At 34.0% G+C, this 14,344-nt stretch overlaps 1 protein-coding gene across 2 annotated transcripts in view; it reads right to left on the reverse strand.

The window, feature by feature from the left end:
* BIRC6 (baculoviral IAP repeat containing 6) overlaps nucleotides 1–14,344 on the reverse strand; it is a 325,846-nt gene that overhangs the window by 199,407 nt on the left and 112,095 nt on the right. For both annotated transcript variants that reach the window (XM_044663691.1, XM_044663690.1), the window contains exons 16-21: nucleotides 9,833–10,011; nucleotides 8,016–8,149; nucleotides 7,255–7,416; nucleotides 7,025–7,156; nucleotides 4,946–5,043; nucleotides 2,246–2,393 (exon numbers count right to left, since the gene is read on the reverse strand). In XM_044663691.1, the coding sequence (XP_044519626.1) occupies nucleotides 2,246–2,393; nucleotides 4,946–5,043; nucleotides 7,025–7,156; nucleotides 7,255–7,416; nucleotides 8,016–8,149; nucleotides 9,833–10,011 (853 nt within the window). The remainder of the gene's footprint in view (nucleotides 1–2,245; nucleotides 2,394–4,945; nucleotides 5,044–7,024; nucleotides 7,157–7,254; nucleotides 7,417–8,015; nucleotides 8,150–9,832; nucleotides 10,012–14,344) is intronic.

The following is a 14,344-nucleotide window of genomic DNA, read 5'->3' on the forward strand; positions in this document are numbered from 1 at the left end:
TAGGAGCACATTTCCTCTCATTCTCTTTAGATGGGAGACCAAGCCACCATGAGTAAATCAGGATAAGTAAGGTAGGGACAACAGGGGCATAAGAAGCAATAAAAAGAGCCTCTAAAATAAAGAGCAAGTGGCACCTGAGAGTGAGGGGAGAATGTGAGATTAGGAGAGATGTCTTCTGTAACTAAAACCATGAGGGGGCATTCCTAAAAATTGAGTTAATTCTATTCCTTTTCTTTTGCCAATCTTAGAAGATGGTACCTCTCTTATTCTACTGCAACAATATTACATCTCCCTAGGGTTTCTTTCCTTCCTCGGCCACTATTATAGTATTGAGTTGCCCAGTAATTTCTCTTCTACTCTCCTGTGCCTAAACCAAGCTAAGACCTAATGGTATCAATGAGAAGCTTGGTATAATGGATAAAGAGCAAGTCTCTGGTGTCAAAAGGACTTATATTCAAGGTCTGCCACTGACATTTGCTGGCTCTGGGCTCTTTAGTGAGGCATATAATTTTTCAGGACCTCAGGGAAAGCTGTAAGACTTGTGGCCAATCATTTTCAGTCATGTCCAACTTGTCATAACCCTAAATGGAGTTTTCTTGGAAAAGATACAGAAGAAGTTGGCCATTTCCTTCCTCTAGCTCATTGATAGATGAAGAAACTGAGATAAAACGGGTCCCATAGCCAAGTAAGTGTCCCCTTGCTCAAGGTCACATAGCCAGTGAGGTGTCTAAGGCCAGGCTTGAACTTCGGAAGATGAGTCTTCCTGACTTCGAATCCAACAATCTATCGTCACCCAGTTACTCTAAAACTATACAACTTCAAAGCAGGTTCTAAGATGCAATTGAAAAGGGGGTTCCTAACCTTAAATTAAACACACCAGTGAAATTACAGATCCATTTTTAAAAGAAAGCTTGCTATCTATCTATCTATCTATCTATCTATCTATCTATCTTTCTTTCTTTCTTTCTTTCTTTCTTCCTTTCTTTCTTTCTTTCGGAAGCTTTCTTTTATGTATCGAGAATGGAGATTAAGGAAAGCAAGAAACAAGAGTGTTAGATCCCTTCTTCTTTATTCTATTTATTCCCCTAAAATTAAATACCACAGGAAAAGGCAAAGTAGTACAAGCAAGCAATAAACATCAAAAGATAAGACATCTGAATTTCAGAGAAAAAATAGGATAAGATTATCTTTGGTAAAATTATCTGAATGGCATAATGGGATACAGTTTAATAGAATGCTGAGCTTCGAGTAATTAAAACGTAGAATAAAACTACTTCTAACATTTATTAGTTACATGGGAAATGGCAAGTCATTTAATCTCTTTTCTCTCAGCCTCAATTTCCTAGGCTTTAAAACTAAAATATCTATTGTATGGCTCAAGGTAACATATGTAAAGCATGTGGCGAACCGTCAAGTATAATAAAAATAATAAATATTACCATTAAAATCATCATCATCATCATCATAATCATTAGAGCAACTGGCATAAAGGCTGCCATGAGGGTTTGTGAAAGGTAATATAAAGTGGGATTAGGTTGGAGATGAGAGGGACCAAAGGAAATAAAAGTTAAAAAAAAAAAAATGAGACAGACAGTAGTAAGAGAAGGAGGTACAGCCTTGAAGGTAGAGGGTCATATTCATTTCCTTCCTTTGATGCATCTGCCAAGTCAGACACAGCACTGAAATACTCCTTTTTCAAAGTAGGAAGTCCAGAAACTTGGGGAAAAGATATAAAACAAGGAAAATCATTCTGTCCACTGGTCCTTCTCCACTAGGAAGTCATTTATATAACTATTGTCTAAGTGTTACCATTATACTAAATTAGCTGTTAATCCTTTTCCACTTACAGAATGTTGTTATATACCAGTGATGGGCAAACTATGGCCTGCGGGCCAGATGCGGCCCCGTGAAATGTTCTATCCAGCTGCAACATTATTCCTAATCTGACAAAAACAGTGAGTAGGATACAATACAATGAAATTTCAAAAGACTTGCCTTAGAAATAGACTGACAGATGAGCATTTCCTTTCCTTTGGCCCTCTCTTTAAAAAGTTTGCCCATCACTAGTATAAACAATGAAAAAAAATTTTTTAAACCTTTAACTACTTTCTTGAAGTCAATATTATGTATTGGCTTCAAGACAAAAGAGTGGTAAGGGCTAAGAAATGGGGGTTAAGCCAATACTTAAATAAGAGTGATTTTCAGAGTAAACATAAATGGAACCAAATTACTTATTTTAAAGTACCTGGTTTGAAGTAAAGCTTCCATTGGTGTCAGCCTTTCCTGCAACTGCTTGGACACAGCAGTAAGCAAAGATGCACAAGCAGTACTGCAGCCAGCGAGATCCTCATCTTTAACATAATTTAACAAAACAAAATACCAGTACACAGAGCCTAAAAGCACAGGAAACAGAGGATTACACAATTTTATGATAAAATCAAATACTTTGTGAATTAATAAGTTCATAAACTAGGAACCTTAACCTACTGTATCATAACCTGTCTTTCACAGTTAAAGAAAAAAAATATATCCTTTAAAAATATGTAGTCCATAAAGCCTTTAAATGGATAAAACTGAACTAAATTAGATAAAGCAGTGTTTGTAAAAAGATAAAATGAAGAAACCTAAAATACTATGGAAAAAGAATGAAAATGCTAAAAAAGACAATATACTAAATATCCAGAGACAAAAGAAATAGAACGCAAAAGATGCTACCTAATATGAATTATCTTTTTAAACAGAACATTTGCAAAATTTTTATCTGAAGTAATAATGAATGATAAAGGGCACGTTCATCATGGCACTGACAAATTCTTGGTTTCTAAAAGACTGTGTCAAAATAACCCAAGATAGGAAGCTTTGAGTATCAGCTCATTTAAGTCCAGAGAGGTTTTTCATCACTAAAAGCTTTGTCGAGCTTGAACCATCAAACAGGCAAGTTTGTAAAATAGTCCACACTCCCATAGAGCCCTTTCCCTTATCTGAAGAGACAATGAAAAAGTAACAGAGAATAAATAGGGTAGGAGATGCTAATGTTAGGAAGTTTTTCATACTCTGCAAATATTAACTCTTGGCATTACTCTAAATGTTAATCTACTCCAGTGCTTGCTGGAGGAACTATCAATTTAGAAAGTCTTACTATAAATGACACAAGAGAACATGAAGTTGCAGAAAAAATTAAAGACAGTTCATAGGTTTTCCACGGAAAGGAAAATAGTCAGTGACAGAACTGGTTTTATTATGCCCCTATTAGCAACAGGAAGCACTGTTTCCCCCAGGTCTGTAATGATGAACCTATGGCACACCCATGACCAAAAGAGCATGAAGAGCCCTCTCTAAGCACACCTGCATTTGACCACCAGAGTTCATTACTAGAAAGACAGAGGGACTCAGGGCAGCACTATTCCCTTCCCCCTCTCTCCATGCACCTAAAGACATTCCTCACTTCCCTTGCCCCTTTGCCTAGCAGCCCACTGGAGCACTTTCTTCTCTCTGCTGTTTAGGGTAAGGAGGGGCAGAGTGGGATGGAACTTGGTGAAGGGGAGGGGGGCCCAGTACTTCATCTCTTAAAAAGTTCACCATCACTGCTATAGGTTATCTCATACTGAATTACTTATAATTGGTACAAGCAAAAGGACCATTAGGAATAACTATAGCTAAAATACCCATGGCTCAGTAGATGACACCTACAAAGAATTTAATAAGTATACTTATTGTATATTGATTACAAACAAGCATTTCTCTCAGTAAAGCAAAACAGCTCTCATCCCAAAAAACAAGTCTATGTATAAATGAAATTCCTTTGCAGATAAAACATCATAATCTCTTTAATGGTCAGTATCAATAGAAGCTTGAAAAAAAGGTAAAAGCCTTTGATCAAAGTCATGGAAGATGTCCTATGAAAAGTCTAAATGGTAGAGGGATTCTGTATAAATAGTGAGATTCTCCAAATAGTCAAGTTTGTAGATGATATCATATGCGAACATTAAGAAATCAATGATATCCATGAAAGCTTGATCTAATAATTGATTCAGATAATAGCAAGATGAAAAATATCTCTCAAAATACAGCCTAGATTATTACGTAAATTAGAAGGATAGTAACTATATTTTAGGTATTGCAGATAGATAGGAACTAGGAATGAATTTCAAAATAAAAGGCAGAAAGAGGCTAGATTACATAGAAAATCAGTGTGTTGAAAATTTATATTTAGAACTACTCCCTGCTAGGCAAAGCAACTTTTTTTCAATAATAATATTGAGACAATAGAGCAAATATGGCTTCAAATCATCCAAGAGTAAACCTTAAATATTTTGATGAAAGGGATTTTTTTGTTTTTGTCATTGTATAGTCAATGCCAACACAGTACCTTATATGTAGCAGGCACTCAAAAAATGACTGTGAAATTGAGATACCATAAAGACTAAAGAATCAAAACGGCAATTAACCCAAAGTAAGCTAAGGATGTACAGTGTATTGCAACACATTACAAACATCATCAATATAAAAGTGGCACAAAAGACAAAGACATAGATGACAAGAAAAGATAAACCAGTTGCATAGCAACATGACAAAATAAACAGTATCATCATAGGTTTAACACTATCCTTCAATTAGAAAAAGGCCTAGAAGATGACTTCTAGAATCTTAACAATCTCCTACTGAAGAAGACACATTGAAGGATAAGTGATGATCAATATACATTAAAGGATTAAGTGTAAATACCCATTAAATCACCAATCCTAAAGATGAAGTTAACAAGTAGAAAAAGTGAAGGATAAGAATGGATTTATTTTTCCTTTCAAGCCTTGGAGGAGTTAATAATCACTGAGATTTTAAATAAAAAGGAAAAAGAAAATGAAAGTTGTTGAAAAGAAATGGAAAGCATAAAAGAACAATGAAAAAAAGAAATAAGAACTTAAAATTCATGGATTTTTTCACATACCACCAGTAGCAGCTGCAGGTAAAAGTGGCATATTGTCAAGTAAAGCCTTCAACAGAACAGAACCGAATCCCGGTTGACTTGGGTCACATTTTCCATTGCTATCAAAAGAAAAATAAAAACATACATTTGATTAATACTGTGATCACAGAACATAGGATTCACAACTCAGTCAGGGGACTAATCCAAACTCTTTAAGAAAATTGAAGCCAAGAATGTTAACTGACTTGCCCCCAATATTCTAAAGAAACTTTCGGGCAGCTCTAAATCTATGATGCCAACACTGACTCTATAACATGTTTAGTTATCAAGTCTCAAAGGTTTTGTTCATGAGAAAAATAAATTTTTATCAAGTTCCAAGGATGTGTTCAGTGTAATTACCTGTCACAATAACTAGCATTCCAAATATTATTTCTAACCTCTTAATTTTCAACCAACTCTATTGACAAGAGATATTCAAAAGGCAGGTGTCACCATTATTGTTTTATTCTCCTTTAAGCCCCTTTTTTGAGTTAACCAAGTAAGTAAGCAGGGGTTGAAAGGAAGATGCCTACAGTATTTTCTGGAAATCAAGGGCTATAAAAAAAAATTCCATACAACATATTTCACAGCTTCCAGCTAAAGAAACCCAAGGAGCCCTATTCCTAGAAATCTTGGTCTTTTTACCAGCTTTAGTCACTTCATAATGGACAAAACCACAATTAATGTCTGAAAATAAAATATAATAATAATATCATGTTTTAATATGTACTGTGTTTCTCTAGGAACTTAAAATTCTCATTAGTCTATTAACTTTTATAGGTTAACACATGTTCACTTAAAATTAACAGTTTTACTATATCCATAAAACTTTCAAACTGGCCTTTAAAGAAAAAGACAAAGAACAGGAAAAAAAATCAAGGAATCGACTTCGAAACAACAGTAAATAACTCCCCAAAATAGCCACAAATTTAATATAATTTTCATGTATGACAGAATGATTATGTAGAAAGATTAGAGAGAAAAGAAAAAATGCCATTCATCTCAATTTAGGCAAGATTTCTGATTATGTTCCTCAGAGTATACAAAATAACATGATAGGGGCCAGCTATATATTTTCACTAGAGGACCATAATCAAAAGAATAACTGGTGCAATTCAAACCCCATGAATAAACTATAACAATGGGTTATCTGCAAAGAAGAGTCCTGAGTCATGTGCTACGTAATATTGCAATATTGCTAACAATAACTTCATCTGATGATTTGACAAGAAAACATGCTCACTTGCTGAAATATGGGATAGGATTAGATAAAAAACAGCAGAAAAGTACTTGTAAAAAAATAAAAAAGTAAAGGTAAACATGAATAAAGGAAAACACACTCTGTACCCCACCTAAGTGAATCTATAGTTCAAATTCCCCCACCTACCCCTCCAATAATGATCATACGCACTACACAACTGAAGGCACTGTACATGGCAAAATTTATACAGTTCTGGGTTCCACAACTTAAGACAGACGTGGAAAAACTTGGAGAGGGTTCAGAGGAAAGCCACGAAGATGGTTAAAGGATTGGAAAACAGGACCTATGAGGAAAGGTTAAAGGAATTGTGGTTATTTAGCCTGTAGAATATAAGGGTGAGGGATGGTCCTAGAAATATGATTATGTATGTGCAACAGCATGGTAATAAATTGTTTTCTACAGCCACAGAGAAGAGAATAAAAGTAAAAAATGGTCTAATGCTGATGATGCGCGTGGAACTTAAAATAAAAAGAACTTCTGAAAATGAGTTTTTGTTTCGTTTTGTTTTGTTTTTTAATGAGAAATCACCCAGAGTGAGAAGAACCTCCTTCCGTGCAGGCCTTTAAAAATAAAGTGAAACATTTGACTAGGATGCTTTAGGTGTTTCTTGTCTGTAGGTACAGGACACATTAGATGCACTTTCAAGGTTCGTTCCACCAAAGTCTATGTCTCAGGAATATAATATTTTTAAATTTTTCATACTTCTTTTTAACAACATTAAAACTGTAAATAAAACAACATGTCAAAACTGTGTGTGCATGAACAAATAATACAAACTTACAACTTAAAAGATCACAAACCTTATGCATAATGCTAAGAATCGGGCACACTTATGGGCTATGCTTCGTCCTGCCTCAAAGAAGCAAACACGTACTATGTCAGAAAGACATTTACGTGTCTTGGAAAGCAAGCTCTCATTTCCTTCCTTTGAGCTGCAAAATAAGACCAGAACATTAAACTCTTATAAGTCCACCACACAGTCTTCAATATTAGCAAGAAAAAGGGCAGGCAATTATTGAGATTTTACTACCTTCCAGGTCCATTTGAATGGACTCCAGCCAACCAACACAAAGTGTCCAACACAAGGCTCTGTGCATGTTCTGTAGTTAGACTATCATCTGATTTTCTGCAGAGTGTATTAAGAAGTTTCTCATGAAACTCTGAAAACTGTAACATAGCACATCGTTGAACCCTATAAAAATAATTAATGTGCTAATCAGAAAGTGAATATTCTTAAAATGAAATTATCTCTGATATCACAAATAACAGAATGATCATAATTATGAGAAGTTATTAATATCCTCAATTTAAATCCTAGAAAACTTGGCCCCAGTAAAATACTGTCCAAAGCCACATATGCATTAAATGTTAGATCTAAAATCCAAATACAAGTATATTTTTAACTCAAACTGCAATATTTTCCATTTAAAGCATAGTAAGTAAAAGTGGTTCATTTTAAATAAGACACAGAATACCAAATACATATAGATGAATAATACTTTTATAATCATGAATATAATCAGTGATTAAATAATTCTTAAGAAAGGATAAACTTATTTTAAAGTCAATTTAAAGGAAACTTTCAAAAAAGATTTTTTAAAAATTCTTAAAATCAAAGAATTTTGGCACAAGAATGAAACAACGATCCCCAAACATCCAAACTTCTTTTACAGATGAAGCCCAAAGAAAAGAGAAGACTTGCATAACTAGTTACTAACATTGCTGAGACCAGAACACAGGTATCCTCCCCATTACAAATGTACTGTTTTCCTTAATGTACATCACACTTGCCTTTCTTTAGAAATTGAAGTTTTCTTAAATCTACGAATAGTGACTGAAACCTCTTGCAACAAATCACAGCCTCGAAGGTTTTCAGATTTTCTTGAGGAACCACTAGCTTCAGTCTTTGTAGTCGATGACTTTTCCTAATCACACAGAAAACATTAGTTTCAAAAATATAGGAAAAATCATTGCTTCCAATACATATGAAGGAAAAAATCTTTGGTAAGCTTACAATTAAAAAAAATAAATTAATTAAAGCTGTAATCATTATAATTCCTTATTCTGCTTTCATTGACATAACTAATGCAGAAGTATTCAAAGGATAATTGTTACAGCAAATCTCGAGAATAAAAGAGAAACATAAGAGCAAGGGAATCAATCACCACAAGCATTTATTAAGCACTTTCTAGAAGTTAGGTATTGTGCCAAACTGAAGATATATAGAGAAAAAAAGTGCCAAAGGAGTTTATGTTATAATGGAGGACACAAGATAAAATGTAAATATGTATACAATGTAAACAAGAATTCAAGATTGGTTGGGGAAATAGTATACAAAAAGTGAAGGTCATTGGGAAAGACATTATGTAAAAGAAGTGGCTGAGAAATTAAGAGGACATTCCAAACATAGGAAAAGGGCCATACAAATAAATGCCTGAGGACCAAAGATGCAATACCATTTATACAAGTCAGTAGAGGCCAGTACAAAAGGATGGGATGGAAATAGGGAGTGGTTGGGAAAGAAGGGCCAGAAAAAAAAGAAGGATGAAGGGGCTAGATTGGAAAATCCCTTAAATGTCAAAGAAAGCTATTTATATTTGTTTCCATAAGTAATGGATAACACGGCTTTATTGAATAGGAGTCACCTGATCAGACTGTAGGCAAATTACTTTTACAAATAGTCATTTCATATTATAGTTGTTTATATTTATAATGTAATCCTATAGAAAGAACAGAGCATAATTCCCATTCATACAAATTTTAAAATTGGCTATTATATGTAATATGGTAAAAATAACAAATCATAAACACTGAAAATATATTTAATGGTAATTCAATTTTCTGAGTTATAGGAACTTACGTTTCATGAAAAACTAAGAAAATTAAAGTGACATTCTAACCAAATTATCCTCCTAAACCTGTCTACTAAGAGCAAAAATGGAACTGTACAGCACTTAACTGAAGTTATAAACATCTAGAGCAGCATTGGTGAAACTTTTAGAGATCTCAGGCCCAAGTTGCCTAAGAGCCCCTGCATAACCCAAGACAGCTTAGAGAGGAAGTTCTCCCATTGGGCTGCTGGAAAGAGGGGTGAGGCACGTGAAAATTGTCCACAGGCAGGGTGGAGAGGAGTAGGCCCTCTAGCATGATAGGGCATGCATGCCACAGCTTTGCCAACACGGATCTAAAGATAACCATTTGTGAACAGAAATGGATGAAAGGGAAGGTACTCACATGATTTTCCTAAAGGTATAAAGTCATTCTAACCAAAATGCAAGAAGAAAAAAAGATTCATCTACTAGGTAAGCAGCAGCTCAATGATTGTCTATAAAATAAACTTATATTTTTTAAAAAAAACTAAAAAATTTTATTCATATAATTTTTTTCCTCTTAAATTACTTTGTTTACATGGCTTAATAAACTGCAAAATATCATCATATGGTTGATACTAATGATATTTTTTATTTGGGGAAAGAGTGTAGAATAGGATATATGACATTCCTAGAGTCAAAGAAAACGTTTTAAAAAATTAGGTATCTTCACTCTCAAATAAATGCTTTTTTCCCTTAACTATCTAAGATCATTTTCAAAATTATACTCTTCCTCACCTTTCCTGCTGCAACTTTTGCCAGTAGTGAAGCAAGAGAATGTCCCTTGTTACTCTGTGGTTTTAGAGATGGGATTCTTACCACAGGGCGAATGTTACCATTACAAATCTCTTCTGTTCCTCTGTCATTCACTGCTTTGACATGAATTAAAAAGGACCGGTATTTTCCTCCTGCCATCCCTAGAAGAAATAAGAAGTAAATGAGATAAAAGCTTTTTAAGCTGGGACTCTGTAATTTTAATTATAGTATACTCACTGCCTATAGTACTCTGTATTATTCCTCATTGGAGGAATATGCCTGATGGAACTAACATGCCAAAATAAAGGCTCCCAATATAAAAAATGTATTTAAAGAAGCAATCTTTTTTTATATTAATGAGAAAAAGTGGAAACAAGTAGATGTCCAACTATTATAAAATGACCTAAGGAATTGATATATGAATTTAACACTCTAACAAATGGCAAATAAATGGAATTCAAAGAAAGGAAGATTTATAAAAATTGATGTAGAGTAAAGCAAGCAGAAACTGGAGAACAAATAAAAACAATGGCTTCAAAAACATGTACAAATTCTGAACCTAGAGAAAAGAAAATGCATTTCCCTCCTCTTAACAATAAGGAAGAAGTTACTGGACACAGGAAACATACTTTGTCTTTTCATTTTAATAAAACAGTTTTGTTTATCACGAATGATCTTATCAGTGAGATATGGGAAGATACATGTGGAAAAGATCACAGCATGAAAAAGTATACACACATCCATGCAGGCGTGTACACACACACACACTCTCTCTCTCTCTCTCTCTCTCTCTCTCTCTCTCTCTCTCTCTCTCTCTCTCTCTCTCTCCCTTCCTTTTGTACTTTTCACAGGTTTTAAATAGTTCCAAATGATTTCCATACTCCATTCTTTATGGTATCATTTCAGATTGCTTAACTGCTATCACTTCTCCATTCCTAGAATTTCCATCATTTCTCTTGAGATGTAGGTCTGTTCACTTATTTTGTTCCTTGAAATAAATTTTGCTATTTTGCTTATACCTATAAAATATGCCAACAGTATTTTAGTATGCCATTAAATCTGCACATTTATTTAGGCAACACAACTATTTTTATTATTCTATAGCAAATTTGCATTGTGAAGCTATTATGAATGGGACTTCCCTTTCTATTATCCCATCCTAGATTTTGTTAAAACTACAAAAGCATGCAATTATTTTCTGAGTTTTATTATAAATCCTGCAGTTTTTTGAAAGCAATCTGAAAATCCTAGAGAATCATTATGAAAGTAACTTCATTTTCCAGAAAATAAGTAGTCTGGAATCTTCTTCTGTTATGCCTATGATTTCTCTCTCCTGTTATTGCTAATAAATTTAGAATTCTATCCAATGATAGAAGGGAAAACTGAAAAGCAGTAAAGTAAAAATTAAGCTAAGAGAAATGTCACATACCACCTACAGCTGGGAAAGCTGGATGGCATACTAAGTCCTAATTCTGGCATGAGGAAAGTCTGGGTTCAAATCTGGACTTAGACAGCCTTAAGCTACATGACTCCCAGCAAGTCACTTTATCTGTCTCAGTTTCTTCAATGGTAAAATGGAGGTTATAAAAGTGTCTCCTTCAGAGCTTTATAAATATCAATGAAGTTATTTATAAAACACTTCCCAAAGGCACCTTGCAGTAAGGTGCTTACCAAAAGGTTATTCCATTCTCTGTAAAGGTTATTCCATTCTCTGTATAAGAGAACATGATCTAAACTATATAAAGCAAAAGAGTTCTTGACCAAATGAGATGAAATGGATATCACAGGAAAATAAAATGGGCAGATCCCACGTATAAAACCGAAAAGTTTATGTATCAAAAAAAATCAACAAAAAATTAGAAAAGAAACAGTAACAGAAAAAAAAATCTTTGGAGCAAATCTTTCTCATAAAAACTCAAATATCCAAAATATCAGAAAAGGTAATTGAAGCAAATATTTAAGAACAAAAGTCATTCCCCAAAATGACTGCTAAAGGTTAGAGAATTTTCTACTTCTTTCAAATTCATAGTTTTGCTGGCATATAAAATATCATATGGTTCTGATAATCTGATATAATTCTTATTTCTTCAATATCTGATAATTTCAACTTGTTCATTCATTTTATTAATTTAATTTTCATCCCTCATTTTTTTCAAAGTTAATTAATCTAATGTTTATCAATCTTGTTAGTCTTTTTTTTTTTTTTTTAAACCCTTGTACTTTGGTGTATTGTCTCATAGGTGGAAGATTGGTAAGGGTGGGCAATGGGGGTCAAGTGACTTGCCCAGGGTCACACAGCTGGGAAGTGGCTGAGGCTGGGTTTGAACCTAGGACCTCCTGTCTCTAGGCCTGACTCTCACTCCACTGAGCTACCCAGCTGCCCCTTGTTAGTCTTTTAAAAGAATTAGGGATTTTAAATTTTTAAATTCTCAGTCCTATAATCTTTTTTTTTAATTGATCTAATTCTCCTCTAATTTTCAGTATTTCCTTCCTTGTGCTTATTTTACTTTTGTTGTCTTATTTATTTTTTAAAATTACACATTCAGTTTACTGAAGTCTGTCTTTTATTTTCTTAGTATTGATCAAAAGAATGAGCTACATAGGAAACAATTAAGAACAAATAAATGCAATAATCCAGGGCTTGATAAACCCAAGGATACTCTGAAGAAGAAACTTGTTATTAATAAGATTTACTTGGAAAATTATGAAAGTTTGGCAGAAATTAAAATAGACTAATACTTTAAGCCATATACCACAATAAGGTCAAAATATTTATGTGACAACATAAAAAAATTGGAAGAGAACAGATCAGCTACCTGATCAGAAGATGACAAAATATAGGAATAGTAAATGTTGGAGGGGTTGTAGCAAGATAGGCACACCAAATTTGTGGAGCTGTGAATTGGTCCTACTATTAGGGATGGAGAGGAGAAGAGGAGAGAATAGTAGGAGAAATAGATTAATATTTAATTGCTAATGTAATTGGAAAAAAATAAAATAGACTAAAAAAAACTGGTCCAACTGTTCTGGAAAAGACTTTGGAATTATGATAAGAAAGCAAACAAAATTTCCATAAGCTTTGATTCATAGATCCTAATATATTAATGTCAAAGATCAAAGAAAGGAACTATTTATGGCAAAATATTAGGAGCTCTAGGTTTTGTAGTAGAAAATGTTTCAGACCTGATATTTATACCAGTACCTTCATTCAATATATTCACAACTAAAAATCTACCTGTAATACTGTTCTACTCAGCTTTCCCAATTCTATTCATAGCATCATTATTGTACTCAGGCAGACTAGAAATTAAGGTTATTTTTAAAAAAGAAAGAAAACCTCTCGTCTTCTGTCTTAGAATCAATATTATATATGGGTTCGAAGATAGAAGAGCAGTATGGGCTAGGCAATGTGGATTAAGTGACTTGCCCAGAGTAACACAGCTAAGAAGTATCTGAGGCCAAATTTGAACCTAATCCACTGAGCCACCTAGCTTCCCCAAGGTAATTTTTTAATCTTCTTGGCTCAGATTTACAAATCCTTCAATTGGCATGTAAGTCCAAAGCTCTTTAAAACCTTGACTTCCTGATATTACAATTGGCCTATGCCCCTTATTCTGATTACCATTCCTATTGCAACAATGCTAGAACAGACTTTCTACTACCTTTTATCTAAAAAATTTAGTATTCCAACTTTCATTATGTCCCATATATGATGGATACGTAATTATTCATAATTTAAGAGTTCTGCCCATGCAAGTTCTACATTTAACTAAACTTTAAAAAGCTATCTACTCCATACTTAAAGAAATTATTCAGCAAAATTGCCCTGAAGTTCTACAACAAGAGGGCAATATAGACATTGAAAGGATCCATAGAACACCCTCTACACTGGACCCAGAAAAGTCAACACCCAGAAATATAATAGCGAAATTGAAGAGCTTTCGAGTTAAAGAAAAAATCTTACAAGAAGCCAGAAAGAGACAATTCAAATATCAAGGAGCACCAATAAGGATCACACAGGATCTGGCAGCCTCAACAATAAAAGATCGCAAGGCTTGGAATACAATATTCAGAAAGGCAAGAGAGCTGGGCCTTCAGCCACGAATCAACTACCCAGCGAAACTGACTATATACTTTCAGGGGAAAGTATGGGCATTCAACAAAATTGAAGAATTCCAAGGTTTTGCACAAAAGAGACCGGGACTAAATGGAAAGTATGACACTCAACCACAAATATCAAGAGAAAGATGAAAAGGTAAATAAGAAACAGAGGGAAAAGAAAGAAAACTCATAGTCTTTTAAGCTTGACTCTTTAAGGGCATAAATAAGATCTAATTATCTGTATTACTAGATGGAGAAATGCTATGTATAATTCTCTGTAGTGAACTCTATACACTATTATAATATTCACTACTAAAGCAACCAGAAGAATAATTCATAGGGAGAGGACAGGATACTAAAAGGTCTAAGAAGACATGGGGGGTGGGAAAGAGG

Source organism: Gracilinanus agilis, chromosome 2 (genome assembly GCF_016433145.1).
Source record: "Gracilinanus agilis isolate LMUSP501 chromosome 2, AgileGrace, whole genome shotgun sequence".
Classification (NCBI taxonomy): Eukaryota; Metazoa; Chordata; class Mammalia; order Didelphimorphia; family Didelphidae; genus Gracilinanus; species Gracilinanus agilis.